Source organism: Mauremys mutica, chromosome 17, assembly GCF_020497125.1.
Source record: "Mauremys mutica isolate MM-2020 ecotype Southern chromosome 17, ASM2049712v1, whole genome shotgun sequence".
Lineage (NCBI taxonomy): Eukaryota > Metazoa > Chordata > Testudines > Geoemydidae > Mauremys > Mauremys mutica.
Window position 1 is genome coordinate 11,272,367 of NC_059088.1, and position 16,492 is coordinate 11,288,858.

At 48.9% G+C, this 16,492-nt stretch overlaps 2 protein-coding genes across 3 annotated transcripts in view; both read left to right on the forward strand.

The window, feature by feature from the left end:
* LOC123351985 (sialic acid-binding Ig-like lectin 13) overlaps nucleotides 1-16,492 on the forward strand; it is a 216,994-nt gene that overhangs the window by 143,147 nt on the left and 57,355 nt on the right. The gene's annotated exons all lie outside the window — the stretch shown is intronic.
* Nucleotides 1-16,492, forward strand: part of LOC123351529 (sialic acid-binding Ig-like lectin 5) — a 52,139-nt gene that overhangs the window by 1,469 nt on the left and 34,178 nt on the right. The window contains exons 3-7 of one of the 2 annotated variants that reach the window (XM_044990917.1): nucleotides 170-574; nucleotides 714-1,034; nucleotides 2,567-2,851; nucleotides 3,052-3,151; nucleotides 3,660-4,984. In XM_044990917.1, the coding sequence (XP_044846852.1) occupies nucleotides 170-574; nucleotides 714-1,034; nucleotides 2,567-2,851; nucleotides 3,052-3,151; nucleotides 3,660-3,861 (1,313 nt within the window). In that variant the 3' untranslated portion in view covers nucleotides 3,862-4,984. Of the gene's footprint in view, nucleotides 1-169; nucleotides 575-713; nucleotides 1,035-2,566; nucleotides 2,852-3,051; nucleotides 3,152-3,659; nucleotides 4,985-16,492 lie in introns of those variants that run through there. The other variant, XM_044990918.1, reaches the window with a different exon arrangement.

A 16,492-nucleotide genomic window follows, 5' to 3' on the forward strand; every position in this document is an offset into this window, starting at 1 on the left:
AATGCCCCAGTGTAGTGCTAGGGGGTGCAGAGAAAAAGGGATCAGAGAGGGGGTTTGCAGGTGGCTGCAAGTTGGGAGTGAGGGGCACCGGCCGAGCTGGGGGAGGGGAGCTCAGGGTTTGTCTCTGCTCTCTATGGGTCCCACTTTGATGCCTCTCCTTCCCCTGCAGGGTCCCTGTCCCAGCTGCCCAGATTTACCCTGACGGTGCCGCAGTCGGTGTCGGTGCAGGAGGGTCTCTGCATTCTTGTCCCCTGCACCTTCACGTACCCAGTCTCATTTGACACTGAAAATCCCCAGACCCAGCTCTACGGATACTGGTTCAAGGGTCAGGCCATTGAGGGCCAGGATCTGCTTGTGGCCAGCAGTGACCCCAGCCGGGGGGTGTCGCAGGAGACCCAGGGCCGGTTCTGGCTTGCAGGGGATCTGCTAAGTGGCGACTGCTCCCTGCAAATCAGCGATGCCCAGAGGACGGATGAGGGGAGATATTTCCTTAGAATTGAGAAAGGAACATTGAAATACAGTTACCTCTCCAATAACGATCGCACTCACCCTACGCTCACAATCTCAGTACCAGGTAAGAGCAGCCGCAGTCACTACTCAGCAGCCCCCCTGAGCCAGCCAGTCCCCGCCCTGGGGCTGGATCGGGGCCGCGCCCCTGGAGGGGAAAGGCCCCGTGTCCCTGAGGGATTCTCTCCCTTCTCCCCGTGTCTCAGGGCTGACGGAGGAGCCAGAGATCCAGATCTCGCCGGCGCGGGGGCTGCCAGGGACGCTGCTGGCCGGGGAGCCGGTGACTGTGACCTGCACGGCCCCTGGGCGCTGCTCCGGGCCCCCTCCCCGAGTCACCTGGACGGGGCCGTTCAGCGACACAGCCCGGAACGTCTCAGCCCAGCTGGCGAACGGCACCTGGGCCCACAGCTCCGCGCTCAGCTTCACGCCCGGCCCGGGGGACCACGGCAAAGAGCTCGTCTGCAGCGTCACCTACAGGCCACCACGGGGACCTTCCACCCGCAGAACCGTCCGGCTCCACGTCGGCTGTGAGTGACCCCCCCAGCCCCTCCACGCCGGCCCCCAGCCCCCTCTATGATCCCCCCCTGGGCTCCCCAGCCCTGCCCTCCAGCCCCTCCCCCAACTCAGCCCTGTGCTGGGATCCCCACCCCCCACCAGGCACCCTCAGCCAATTCTACTCCAGGCCCCTTCACCCCACACCGTGCAGCCCCTTCTCCCTTGGGATCTTCACCCCTTCCTGCCCCACTTGGCTGTGGTGCTCCCCCCCGCCCCATCCACAACACCAGGTCCTTCTCTTCTGGGATCCTCTCTATCCCCAACCTGCCCTGCCCCCAGAAACCTCCTCTGCTGGGATCCACCTCCCCATTCCAGTCCCCCCTTGCTGGGATTCCCCCTCACACCAGCCACCCCAGTTTCCCCTGAGATCCCTCCAGGCTGTCCCACCATGTCTCCTCCCCTCCTCGCCTTCCTGCTGGGATCAGTGGATGCTCTATATGAGGCAGAGGGTTAACGGGACCCAGTCACTGTCTGGCACTAAACACGCTCCGAGGTCAGTGCCCAGAGACCTCGGCCTGCCCTGCCCCAGGGCAAACCCCCGTTAAATGCTCTGTGACCCTCGCGCTGCAGATCCAGGGCAGAGGGGAAATCAGCGGCCGCCTTTGCGAGGTGAACGATCAAATCAGGCGTCAGTGTAAGGACGGCCCTTGTTCCCTTCAGCCAGAGGGAGATTTAGAAGGAACCCCAGTCCCCTGCCCGTGTCTGATCCCAGGCCCCAGCACGACCCCGAACATCTACACAGACCTCGGAGGAAACGTCCGCGCTGCAATCAGAGACCCACAGCCCGAGCCCCGCGAGCCCGACCCAACGGACCCAGGCTCTGAGCCTCGGCGCCGTGGGGCTTTGAGGGCAGCGTTGACGGACCCTGCCAGGCTTGGCCAGCCGGTATCAGCATCCGGCTGTTCTGGGTGCTGCTTTCAGCCGCCCCTCTGGGCGCAGCCGGGCTGCAAAATACCCAGGCCTGGCCAGATAAACCCAGGGGTAAAAGGAGAGGGCTGGGGAGAAACGAACCGAGTGGGGAAGGCAAAGGACCCATGACTGGGGTGTCTGATGTCCCTGGTGGTGTCTGGCTCTGGGGTGGGGGTGGGAGTGGGGTTATTTATACCCGTGGCTCTGGCCCGGCCTGGGGAAGACACGTTTGGGGACCAGGAGACTGTCATAGTTAATTTGCTGCATCAAGGGCAGCCACAAAGGGGGCAGTTGAGGTTTGATCAGTCTCCGGGGCCGTCTATAAGGGCCGTGAGCGCCCAGGCTGAGGGGAGAGAAGCAGGTGGGTTGGTGTGAAGCCCAACTGACCAAGGATGGGGCCAGATGAGTGCGTGGGGTCAGCCGAAGAGACACCCCGGGGCAGAAGAACCTGTGGGACTCTCTGCCACTGAATATTAGCAGGTTACTCTATGGGACTCTCTGCCCTTGAGTATTAGTACCGTTAACCCATGGGACTCCCTGCCTTTAGGTTTTGCTCTCTGACTATTAATTTCTCGCTGTCTCCTGTGCTCCCCAGACAGCTCCTGGCTGAACGCGTCCTGCCAGCACCAGGGGCCCAGCATCAGCTGCAGCTGCTCCCTGCGCTCCCAGCCCCCACCCCAGCTCCAGTGGCAGGTGGACGGGGAGCCCCTGGCTGGGAACAGCTCACGGGGGGCCCTGCAGGTCAGCTCCTGGGCCCAGGGGGACGAGGCCGTCAGCACCCTGAGCTGGACCAGGAATGGAGACGGGAGCCCTCAGATCTTCTGCCTCGGCTCCAGCGCTGGCAGGATGTTCGCTGTCCTGCTGAGCCCACCGGAAACAGGTGAGAGCCCCTCCACGCTAGGGGGAGCGCTCTCCAGTCTGGCCCAGGGGTGGGGATTTGCTGGCTTGCGGGTGGAGTGGGGGCAGGGTTTGGACCATGGGACCTTCCCCTCAAGCGGGCACCGGCTCCTACTTGACACCATGGCGGGTTTGGCTGGCATGGGGCGGCTGGAATCTATCAGCTTGTTCTGTCTCCCACAGGTGGCCTCACTCAGGCATTTATCGAAGTCACCTGCAAACTCGTCTTCGTGGCGACTGGATTCTTCCTGGCCTATTACCTCACCCTGCTCTATTACAGACGGTAACTCAGCTACCGACCCACCTACTGACCTACCCATCAACCCACCTACCCATCTACCTACCCACCGTTCTACCCACCTCGGTACCTGCCTAGCTACCTACCTATGCTTTTACCATCCTATTCACCCCCATGCACCTACCATCCCACCAACCTACGTACCCACCTACCTACCTATGTAACCATTGACTTGCCCATCTACCTACTACCTCGCCTAGCTACCAACCCACTGACCCAACCACCCACTGACCTACCCACCTACTGATCTACCAACCTACGTACCCCCTACCTCCTATCTCTCTACCCTCTTACCCAACTAGTTACCTACCTACCCACCCATCTATGTACCCATCTACCCACCTACCACCCAGCCTAGCTACCTATTCCCCCACCCATCTACCTACCATCCCATCCAACCACCCACCCATACATGTATCTATTTCTCTATCTATTCCGACTGCCAGCCACGTACATACCCCAGAATATCTCTCTCTCCCTCCCTCCCTCCCAGGACACCCTGTTGTTCCTCAGCCACCGAAGAGCCAACAAGGAATTGGAATCTCACAGGACTGAGGAAATGGAGAATGAGACCTCAGCTGGGGGTACTGCCACCCCGGGTGAGGCCAACAGGACAGTTTAACCCAGTACCTCGCCCCCTCCCTACCCCTCCAGCTCAGACCCATGGGCCTGGGCAGCACATGGGCTGCCTGTAATATTGATATGACCAGCAGATGATCTGTTTGTTGCCCTGATGGTTATGACCAAGGCCGGCCTTAGAGAAAATGGCACCCTGGGCGAACTTGTCTTATGGTGCCGCCCCATCACTCCTGGCCCCCACGGGCTCCCTGGGTTCCCCCCCATCACCTCTGGGCCCCGTTGCCTCCTCCAGGGTTTAATTTGTATTGAAAGAGATGCCAGAGCTCAGGTGTGGCTCAAATTAAGCCCTGGCAGGGCGGCCTGATACTGGTGGGGGCTGGCCGGGCACCCAGCTCTGAAGGCAGCGCCACCGCCAGCAGCAGCGCAGAAGTCGGGGGGGCCTGGCACATGGGGTGTTGCCACCCTCCTGCGCTGCTGCTGGGGCTTGTGGTGCCTGGTGCTCGGCATGTGGCTCAAGGCTTCGCGCTGCCACACGTGGGCTGCATCTCGCCAGAGCCCACGGCCTCCCGCAGCCCCCTGGCCACTCCTGGCTCACCCGGGGCGGGGGCACCAGTTCAGACTTGGGGTGGGGAGGAAATTTTAACCATGATTCCAGGGACTACTTAGGCACCTGAAAACTCTCGGGGCTTTGCATATAATAACGTAGGGATTAGCTGACAGGAGCACTGTATCTAATTGTTATATAAAGAAAGAAAAAAATATATACAAACGCCAATTAAAGCCACGTTTAAAGCTTATATGTAAATTTAGAACAATCAGGAGCTAATACATCGAGATATTCCCAGTCCCAAGCCTTGAGGTATCAGTTCTGGGGCTTTAACGCAGATATCAGAAACACACGTATGAGACTTCGCACACAATCTTTAGTAGAGATAAATAAAATCTGCTTACACAGACACACTGTGTTACTGCCATTATCTCCTCTATTTTAGTCAATTGTTTTTCACTTAATTTCAAAATATCTGATTAAGGTGTTTTTTTCTCTTTTATTAAGAAAGGGAATTAATTTTTCTAATTATTTTGGCATTTATGTTTATCGACCACTATCCTGTATTTGTATGTGAGTCACTAACATTTGACTCCATCATTGCTATTGGTATCACAGTTGGAACTGCAGTTATTTTCATGCAAATGTTAAATTGATTTAGGGATATAACTAAAAATACAGTTTGAAAATAAGTGACTTTCATCTGCGCAGTGTCTATAGTTCTGTGTTTAGCCAATGTTTTTTAAAGTGAAATTACTAAAGTGAGTACAAGCTGAAGTTCCATTCTAGGAGGATGCTATTATTTGATTGTACCACTTTATATAACAAATGATAAAGTACAATATGATACTAACAGTAATAATTCTAATTACTCCAGCCAGGACAGGTTAGGCAGTTTAGAACTCACTACTCAAAGAATTCAATGTGAGCATAAGCGAAAAATAAAATTATGCAATGCAGAGACCAGTCAAAAAACTCAAATAACAGCACTTTGTAAGAATAAATTACTGAGAATACATGTGTATTGCAGTGTAGCGGCGTGGTTCCCCGCTCCTGCCCCGAGGGGGTTGAAAAGCAGCCCTGCAGGGGGCTGCAGCTCTGAAAGTTGGGCTGATTGGGGAAGCAGCCGCAGCTGGGCTAGGCACCGATCAGGCCCCAGCTGGCCTGGATAAAAAGGCTGGGAGCCAGGAGCCCAGACAGTCTCCCTCTGCCTGTAGAGGGAGAAGGGCCTGGCTGCAGGGAGCTGGACACAGGGTACCTGAGTGGAGCAGGGCTGGGGAAAGGCAGAGGAGCTGGGGAGCTCCAGCCTGGAAAGCCCCAGGCTGCGGCCTAGCATTGGGCTAACAGGTAGTGAGGGTTGCAGGGGGCAGCCCAGGGGGAGGCCAAGGCAGCAGGTCCAAACCCCTTTGCCGATGATGAGTTGCTGATACTGCAGTCTGCCCTAGTGAACAGGGGCTAGATGGAGATTAGGCAGTAGGCAAGACTGAGGTCAAGTGGGGCTAGTGGGTTGGGGGTTCCCCAGGGAGGGGAGACCCAGATTGGTGGGGTACTGCCAGGGGGAAGCAGCTGAGTTAAAGAGGCATCGGGCTCCAGGGAGGGACACAGGGTCCAGGGACAGGCGAATCACCGGCCTGCAGAGGGCGCTCCAGAGCTGGAAAAAGAGCTCATTCCTGAGGACAACCAGCAGGAGGTGCTGCAGGGGTGAGTCCACACCTCTACATGCAGGAAGAACTAACAATAGCAATATAAGTATGTGTGGGGGGGGTGAGTGTGAAAGACAGTGTGTGTGAGCTGTGGATGTTTGTGAGCTGGGGGAGTGTGTGTGAGACCGCGCATTGCCCCTGTAGGAGAGCGGCACTCAGCAGTCTCAAGGAAAGCTCCGTCAGACACAGCAGTAGCTGCCAGCAACGCCGTCCCACTCTCGGTGAGCCCTGTCCCCCCGCCCAGCCTGCTCTGCGGAGATGGGGCACATTGGGAGGACAGGGAACAGGCTGACATCAGAGCCCCTCCCCCTGCTCCTTACAGCAGACAGGAGCAGCTGGCCAGGGAGGCTCCAAGGCAGGGGGTAGGAGCCGTGGGGCTGCAGACACCAGCAGCGGGAGGGGCACCCCTAATTAAGAGGCCCCCCCATTTGCCCGTGCCTGAGGCCGGCCGTGGATGATTGTGTTTGCTCTGTGATGTCTGCAAGGCACCCAGATACCCTGGTGATGACTGCAGTACGACACCCTTTAGTTTAGAGCAGTGGTTCTCAAACTGTGGATCAGGACCCCAAAGTGGGTCATGACCCCATTTTCATGGGGTCACCGGGGTTGGCTTTGACTTGCTGCTGCCTGGGGCCAAAGCGCGAGAGCTTCAGTCCTGGGCTTCGGGTCTCAGGTTACAGACCCCCAACCCGGGGTTGACGCCCTTTGGCTTTGCCCCCCTATTTCCCCGCGGCGGTGGGCCTTGGGGGGGGGCTCAAACGTCGGTCCCCACTCCTGGGGTCCTGTAGTAATTTTTGTTCTCAGAAGGGGGTCGTGGTGTTACTGATCCCTGCAAGATAACTCCCAACCTAGTGGCTCTAACGGCCGCTACTTGCCAGCACGGGGAGAAAGTTTCACCGACAAACTTTTTTTTGGGTGCAAAATGCAATTCGGCAACACCAAAACTTTTTGTGAATCTGGGTCGATTTTGCCAATGTGTTTGTTTGGGGGGAAAAAAAACCTCCCAAAATTGAAAGATTTCATTTAGGAATTTTCAAAAAGAAACATTTCACTTTCTCAAGTCAAACTGACTGTATGGTTTGAAATTTCCTGTAATTTTACTTCATAGTTAAAAACTACCTAATATGCTTGAAATCGAAACAAAATATTTCATCCTCAAACCAAATCTATTTCTGACTTTCTGGTTCACTGAACATTTTTACCAATTTCCATTTTTGATTTTGCATGAAAAGATTTTTTCCCTCTGACTTTGGATTCCCTCAAAATGTATCAGATTATGGTTTTCAGATTGACCCCAAAGTATTTTTTTCAAATGTTTCATTCGCCAAAAATGTCAACAATTTTTCTTTTTGTTTCAACCCAAACAGTTTTTGGTTTGCTAAAACTTGTGACCTATATTTGTTTCAAGCCACTAGCCAGGCTGGGAATGGGCCACTGGGCCCTTCCCTTCTCGTCAGCGATGGCTTGGATCCAGCCCCAGGTCAGGGGACTGGCTGGCTCAGGTGGCAGAGGTGGGATACCTGTGACAATGAGTGCAGGCTGTGTTGCTCGGTAGCTGTGCTGGAATAATTTCCCCTTGGTGATGTGCAGAAAATAGCAGCCCCTGTCCCCGTATTACATGTTCTTGATGCCCAAGGACAGCGCTCATTCTCCAGGTACCCCAGCATCCAGAAGTTGACCTGCACCTCTTCCAACACCTCTCTGCAGAGGATGTTGGCAGCGACGGGTTTCCCCCAACAGACGTCCACTTCCTCCATGAACCAAGGCCCACAGATCCCACCATCTGATCCGGCCTCATCACTGGCTTGAATGTGCAGGGGATGATGAAGCAGAGACTCACCCAGGCTCGCACCAATTATGGGACCTTCAGGCCCAGGTCTGGGCTCTGGGTAAAGAATCCTGCATAGGAGAGATGGGATGGGAGGAACGCACTGTTCTTGATGGAGCCACCAGATGGCGCAGTTACACAAAGCCAGACAGCCAGTGTTAAGTCTTTGGAGAAATGCTGGATTGATTGTGTTCAATATTTTTATGTAGATATATACCTCTGTCTATATATATATATACACACACACACACATATATACACATGTGTATCTATTATATATCTACACCCACACAAAGTATATGTAGACAATATATCTAATTATGCTGTTTTATGTTATATATATATATATAGAGAGAGAGAGAGAGAGAGAGAGTGTACATAGACTGTGCACACATATACTGGACATATACATATGTTAACTATTATTTTAGGATGTATTTTATATAATGATGGTAATTATGTTTTATTTCTTGTATTAACCCTATTGAACCAGATCTGGGTGGTGTCACAGACTCCCAGGCCCCAGGCTCTCTGGGCTCCGTATGGTCCCTGGGAGGACCCCCCACCCCCCATTCAGTGTGACAGCCCTTCTTGGAGTCTCACACACTCTGGAGGGTGAAGGCCTGGGATCCTCCACCTCCTGGAACCACATCTCCCCGAGCCTTCAGCCTCTCACCCTCTGCCCCCTCAGGGAGTCCCCTTGCTCTGCACCACCAGGGCATCCCCTCCCCCAGAGGGAGCAACTCCCCCCGGTCTCTACACTGCAGTGTATCTCAGCCAGTATAACACAGGAGATTTATTGAATGTCTGAACCCAGCACAGGCAGTTCTCAGGGCCCTCATGCCTGGCCAGTCTCAGCACTGTCCAGCTGGGTTTGTCCCCATCCAGGTAGCTCAGGCCCCTCTTTGTCCCCAATCCAGAAGCGACCTCCTTCCGGCTGAGCCCTCCCATATCTCCTCCCCCACCATCCTCTCCTGCACCCTTTCTCTTTGTTCCTGGGCAAACAGGTCACCTGGGCCCCCTCTCTTCCATCCTTTGTTCCTGAACTGACTAGAACCAGCTGCCTTATGGGGCCCTCTCTCCTCCACTCTTTGTCCTCCTAGGGGCTGTCGGGATTCCCTCCCTACTCTGAACTCTGGGGTACAGATGTGGGGACTAGCATGAAAGACTCCCTAAGCTTATTTTTACCAGCTTAGGTTAAGAACTTCCCCTAAGGCACAAATCATTTCCTTGTCCTTGGACAGTATTGCTGCCACCACCAAGTGATTTAGACAAAACATTCAGGAAAAGGGTTACTTGGAGTCCCTTGTTTCCCAAAATATTCCCCCCAAATTCCTTCAGCCCTTTCCTGGGGAGGCTTGAGAATAATATACTAACCAATTAGTTACAGTGTGAGCACAGACCAAACCCCTTGGTTTTTAGGACACTGAAAATCAATCAGGTTCTTTAAAAAAAAATTATTTAAAGAAAAAGTAAAAATCACACCTGCAAAAAATCAGGATGGAAGGTAACTTTACAGGATAATAGAAAGATTTAAACACAGAGGATTCCCCTCTAGGCTCAGCTTCCAAGTTACTATAAACAGAAATAAAACTCCCTCTTAGCATAGCAAAAATTCACAAGCTAAAACAAAAGATAATCTAAGGCATTTCCTTGCCCTTACTTACAATTTTTGTAACCTTAGATGCTCATTTCAGGTATATTTTCAGGAGTGTTTCCTACCTGGTCTCTCTCTCTGTCCAGAGAGCAAAAACAAAACTTCTGCCCCCCTCTCCACATTTGAAAATATCTTCTTTCCTAATTGGTCCTTTTGGTCAGGTGCCAACCAGGTTATTTGAGCTTCTTAACCCCTTACAGGTAAGGATTCAGTACAGCTGCTCAGGTGGGATTTTATGCTACCCTTAGCTGTATGTTTATGACAGGACCAGAACCGGCTGGCTCTTAAGATGGGCTGGGCTTCTGGGTCACTGGCTGCTAAGATCCACAGTGTCCAGGGTCCAGGCTGCTATGTGAGGTCACACTTGGCCCTCTGCAACCACAAACCCCCTCTCCCACCACCTTTGTTACTCATGCAGTACACAGGGAAACTGAGGAACACGCCATATTCATGCAAAACACTAACAAAATCCCCCACTTCATATCTCTCTCCCACTTTGAGTCTGAACTGAGCGGGGTCACATCAGCCAGTGACCCAGGGAGGTTCAGGTACCTCTCTCCAGGACAAAGCCTCGGCTATAACACTCGTACTCCCATTCCCATTTCCCACCTCCATCTCGTAATCCTGGAGGCTCAGACTCCATCTCAGGAGCTTGGCATTGGCCCCTTTCATTTGGTGTATCTTGTCAGGGTGAGTGGTCAGTGTGCACAGTAAAGTGCCACCCAAATAGTGATACCTGCAGCTTAAGGGCCCACCCCCCAGCCAGGCATTGCTTCTCTATGACTGCAGAGTTCTGCTCCGTGGAAGCAAGCACTGGAAGGGAGGGGGAACGCGGCACACTCAGGGAAGAGGTGGGGCAGGGGTGGGGATTTAGTAGAATAGCACCTGTCCATCCAGAAATCACTCATCAATAGTTGTAGTTGTGAAAACCTCATTTCTTCATTGTTTTGTCATTATGGTCTCCACTTCCCTATTGTTTATCTGTCTTGTCTCTGTCTGGTTCTTTAATTGTTTCTGTCTGTTACGTAATTAATTTTGCTAGGTGTAATTAATTAAGGTGGTGGGATAGGATTGGTTAGAGAGTTTTGTTACACTATGTTAGGATCAGTTGATAATATGTTAGTATCATGATCAGTTAAGGTGCAGCTTAAAAGGGCTCAAATTTCACTATATAAACTGGGGTCCAAAAGGAAGTTCTTGGGGAACCAACTCCAGGACCCAGCCCCACGATCAGAGCTGCCAGGGATCAATGCTCTGCCAATGACACTGGGCAGAAACTGGAGTCCCCCAGAGGGACCTGATCCTGAGTGGCCAGCAAGAAAAGTTCATCTATCTTATTGGGAGTGGTGAGCACTGTGTGTTGGGGGAGGGATAACTCAGTGGTTTGAGCATTGGCCTGCTAAACCCAGCGTTGTGAGTTCAATCCTTGGGGGGTGGTATCTAGGAATCTGAGGCAAAAATCTGTCTGGGGATTGGTCGTGCTTTGAGCAGGGGGTTGGGCTAGATACCTCCTGAGGTCCCTTCCAACCCTGATATTCTATGTGTAGTGTGTGCAGTCTGGTTTGGGAAATTGTTAATAAATAGAGGTTATGTAGGATATTACTGTGTAAGGCTCTTTCACTGGTAAAAAGGCCTGCAAACCCGCAGGGTTCTGCCTGAGCCCTAGGAACGGGGTAAGGTGGGTGCCCTACACTGTAAGGTGACACCTTGAGCCCTAGGAACGGGGTAAGGGCAGGTGCCCTTGAATGTGTGAGTAACAGAGAATTTTGTGGGAGTAACAATTTGGTGGTGAATGCCTGGGCAGCCTCTGGTCTTTTGGACTGAACTGATAGAGTCTAACACTGTAAATAATAGCAGAGTGCCTGTGCCTGCTGTCAGGACGGGTCACTACCTGGCCGAATGATCCCCCGCCCCCTCCCCGCCCAAAGGAACAAGAGAGAAAGGGAACAAAGAAAAAGGATCAGGAGGGGTGGGGGCTAGCTGAGGAGCACCCCCCCTCCTTGCTAAATGGTTCCTGGGACAAAGCCTGTGCCCACGGGAAGGGGCGGGTCCGTTAGAAAAGCAGGATCAGGCCCAGACAAGCAGGCAGGCAACAGAGAATGAGATTGGAGAACAGGTTGAAAGCCCTGAGGGCAGAGTGGCAGGAGTAAGGGGAGGAGTATGTGCAGGCATGGGGAATTCAGATCCCTGGGACAATACCAGTGATATCTGGGCTGATGGAGGTGTCAGTTTGGGAGATAAGCAAGTGAATTAAGGAAAGAGAGTGAGACGTTAACTCTGCAGAGGCTAGAGGGAATTAAGTATCTGAACGTTGTAAAAAAATATTTTAAGTGTTATAGAAAGAGAATTTTTAGTTTTTTTTCCAACCATGCTGAAGGGAAAATGGGCGCTTTCTGTAAATAAGCCAGGCAAGGAGACAATCTGATTTAAATCATTTGACCAGGAACAATTTAGTCAAAATTGCTAAAAGAACATAAGGGGTTTCTATTGGAATGTCACTGCCCCCAAATGTAATCTATGTACAGCTGTGTAAAAATTAAAGTAGTGTAAAGGGATGTTAAGCAAAAGAGCATGTGTGTGTATAAATATATTGTGTAAATATGTGGAGTGCTTAGGACCTAAACCAACACTCCTGGTTTGTAAAACTCCGTTTTGTGGGTTTAAGATTAACTTGTTGTTTTTGTTTTTCAATAATACTACTAACAATCCATTTGACTCTCTCATTCAAAGTTGAAAAACTGACCGACAGTGTTTGCCAGACACAGGTAACTTGTGTTCTTTGGGTTTGGTATTGAGCATTTAACCCTTAAGGTACCTCAATGCTTTATAAAGTTTAATATCTTTTTTAAAGACCAAAGGGGTGGCTGCAGCAGGGCAGTGAGACCCAGAAGAATGGGGAAAGATTCTGGATTCCTTTTCTGGTAACAAAATAGCAGAGAAGAGCTGTAGTAACATAATGAGAAATATTTTTTTAAAAAAAAGACAACACCCCTCTGGAGCAACAGCGGGGTGAGGTGCACAAAAAATGCAACATTTGGAACACTGAGCCTTAAGGTGGCTCTGAGTAATCAGACTGTCACTTTGATAAGGGTACATGAAAACTCTGAGCACAAAAGAAACTGTTACGCCGTATGTAAAAATTGATATGGCTAATATAATGTTCTAGAACAGGGGTCGGCAACCTTTCAGAAGTGGTGTGCTGAGTCTTCATTTAGTCACTCTAATTTAAGGTTTCGCATGCCAGTAATACATTTTAATGTTTTAGAAGGTCTCTTTCTATAAGTCTATAATATATAACTAAACTATTTTATATAAAATAAATAAGGCTTTTAAAATGTTTAAGAAGTTTCATTAAAATGAAATTAAAATGCAGAGCCCCCCGGACTGGTGGCCAGGACCCAGGCAGTGTGAGTGCCACTGAAAATCAGCTTGTGTGCCGCCTTCAGCACACGTGCCATAGGTTGCCTATCCCTGTTCTAAAAGTTAAACTGTGGAAGGAATGTGCATTTTTCCCAGGACATGTGCAGTGTATATTGTAGAAGGGGTAAAAGAAATGCAAACAAAACATGCTATTTAATTAAATCTGGTGGAAGTTGACTGTGTCCCTTTTAAGACAGAGTCTCTGAGCTGCTGATAGCTTTGGATCCAAAAGCCGGCCAGAAAGCCTCTGTGTTAATGCAAATTATCTAACTCATAGAGGAAGGAGAGAACTGTAGGTGGACATGGTCCCCACATGCCCAGATGCACGTGCCCCCCTTTTCTTCCCCATCTACTCCCTCTCTTTTTACTCTTCCAAATGCAGTCTGGGTCCGTGTAGGTTTCCTGTTTTACCGGTTACCTTGCTCTTAAAGTGCGGTTTGCACAGTTTCCTATCTGAACTACAAACAGCAGACGTGCTTGCTGATGTGAGGTGCTTGCTTAAAGCTATATCACCAATTGTATTTGTGCTTATGAATATGTAATCAATATGTAAGGAGTGACTGAGACAGTATGAGTGTAAGAAACCAGTCACAAATATTACCGTGTAAGGGTAATCCAGGTGTACATGGGACAATATAAAAACCTCCGGCAGTAGCAGCCAACAGAGAGATGTAATCCATGACAGCAAGAACTCGGGACAGGACTGGAAGCAGTGGAGCCCTCCCGCAGATACCAAGAGACTCCAGGGATTCTCATCACTTAGCGGTTCAATCTCTGGGCAGCTGGAGCCTGATCACCCCCAGTGACCTAAGATTGAAAACAACATCTGCACTTGCAATCTGCCACTAGAATGAATGCAACGTGTGTGTGAGTATAATTGTGCAGATAAGGGAAGCAAGTAATAAATCAAGCCCCAATACTACTCGAGTTCAACCTTGGTTTGTGGTTATTCCTTGGCTGGTTCCGAGAATGGGTAACCAGGACTGCCCATAAATGGCAGCACAAAGGAGCCTCAGATAAAGGACAGACTTGGTCAGCAAACAAACTACCTGAAACCTAAAGGCTCAAATTCTGACCCCCGCGAGGAAGGAGAAAAAAAGGAGTCAAACCTAAGAATAAGAAAGGGATGGATTAACCCTAAGTAGAAAATATTTTTTGTGTGTGTGCAGTGCTGAAATCTGAAGACAGGTACAAAAGGGGTCTGCTTATAGGCATGATACCCCCTACCTTTTAACTCACAAAACACCAAGGATATAATTAATGATATAACAAGATACCTAGAATAGATTTGATGCTGATGTTAGTAGTATACTGCTCGATAGCAGTCATCACCATGCATTTTTGACAGGTTGCCAAGCCCTAAATGGGGTGTGGCAACCTGTCAAAAATGCATGGTGATGAATGCTATCGAGCAGTATACTACTAACATCAACATCAAACCTATTCTAGGTATCTTATGTCCTGCCTTCCCACCCTATTTCCATTGGAGCCAAGGTTTGGCACCGTCAGCCATTTTGAAAATTTGTGTGTGTTTACGTTTGACATGGGGAAGTGTTGTGTGTGTTTGTGCTTGGGTACAAGGAGAGAGAAAGGTTGAAAGAAGAGAGTGAGAGTGTAAAGATGAAAAAAGAAAGTGTGGACACAGTTTAGAGAAAAAAGGAAAGAAAGGTTATTGGATGTGATTGAGTAAGGAGAGAGGTTGGTAAAGGCAGGTTATTCAAGAAAAGAAAGCTAGAACTTAAACAAAAAAGGAAATATTTGTTTTTAAAGGGTTAGTTTAAGAAAAAAAGTTAAATAATATTAAACTAGGTTTTAAAAGAACACATATAGCCAAAAAAGGGAATTTACTAAGGCCAGCATGTTTAGTAAGCCCATGGCCAAAAACTATAAAGGGTGGCTAAGAAAAACACAATTAAACTATTTATTATCAGGGTAGGTTAAGAAAGAAGCCTTTAAAAACATTAATATTTAAAACAATAAAAATAGTTTTAAAAAGGGAATTTACAAAGGCAGAGCGTGTTTGGTAATCATAGGGTTAAAAAGTGAATAAAAATGCATTTAAACTATTCAATACCAGTGTAGGTTAAGAAAGAAGAGAGATGAAAAGAAAGACAGCACATGATGGGATCAAAATGAGAGAGAATAAGAACGAGAAGCAGGCAGTCTGTTTAGCAAGCACATGGTAGAAAAGCATTTAGTATCAGGGTAGGTTAAGAAAAAAAGAGAGGTTAAAAGAAAGAATAGGGGAAGAAAAGAGAGCCCCTTTGCAAAGGGCAAAGATAGACAGCACATGGTTGAGACAGAGAGAGAGAGAGAGAGAGAGAGAAAAGGTGTGAGAGAATGCTCACCTTTTAAGTCTCTGTAAAATGAGGCAACTTCCCTGGTTCATAATAAACTTTAAAAACACAGAACAATGCTTCAAATAGGCCTCACTGCATACAGAATATCCTTTAAAAAGGTCATGTTATGTTACAGCTCAGTCAATTCTGTATTTTCGTGATAAATGTTAAAAACCTTTATATAATGAAACACTGCATGTTTATCAAGTGTTAAAAGTAGGGGGGAAAGTCAAGGGGTGAGGGTATTCTTCAGATAGGCTATCTCTGAGCTTCATGTAGTCACAAAGCAGTGGTTTTTGTCTTTTACAATCAGTAAATGGAATAAAATACTTGTTATAACTTTCATAAAGTATCTTTCAAAGCAATCTCACCATTTCTTAAAACTTTAACAGAGTTTAAGAAGTCTGTGTGTAAAAAAAAAAAAAAAAAAAAAAAAAAAAAGCAAAATGGGGGGGTGACCCCTAGAGCCTTGCTAAGGCAGACTATAATGCATGAAGCACTGGCTAGCCTAATTAGTCTTATCTGTTTTTAAAATGTAAAGAAAGCTCCAGCCTGTATTGTATTATTTTACTAAAATCTATGGACCCAAATCAAACACAGGGGCTTGTACCTGTGTCTTGGTGCACGGGTTGCAAACATTTAAAAACAAAGACATTCTAATAACGCAACAAAAATTCATACTTAAATCTAAAAGCCCTAGGAAAATAAAAGCTTACTATAACTCTCACATGGATTTGTTAAAAAGTGGGGAGGAAAATATACCTCTCTCTAATCCACTGGATTACAAAATAAGGGGGATATATACTAGCTGTTATGAAGGTTCTGTAGTTTTTCACTCTGGCGTGTTTTCTGTATGTTTTCTTTTTTTAAATTAAAAGACGCATGTAAAAATGTTAAATAAAGGGCTCTGTCTTCATATAGGCTTGTGTTTTAAAGTGTTTATTCTTCTACAAAACTTAATAACTTTCACTTGTATGTGTTAAAAAGCAGGCAAAGAAGGAGCCTTATCTCTGATCTACTGGTTTACAAAGGCTGTTTTAGCTGATAGCTGCAAAAGCCTGCTGTCCTTACTAAAAAAAAAATGACCAGTGCTAGCCTAAAACCTAGGGGAAAGCTTTTATAAACAGGAGTTCTGTGTTTTTAAGCCGAGGTTGTTTCTGCAGACTTACATGGTATTGAAACACCTATGCCAAAGGGGCTAAATGAAGGTATGGGTCTTCAGGTAGACTTGTCTTTTCAAGTGTTTATTCCTT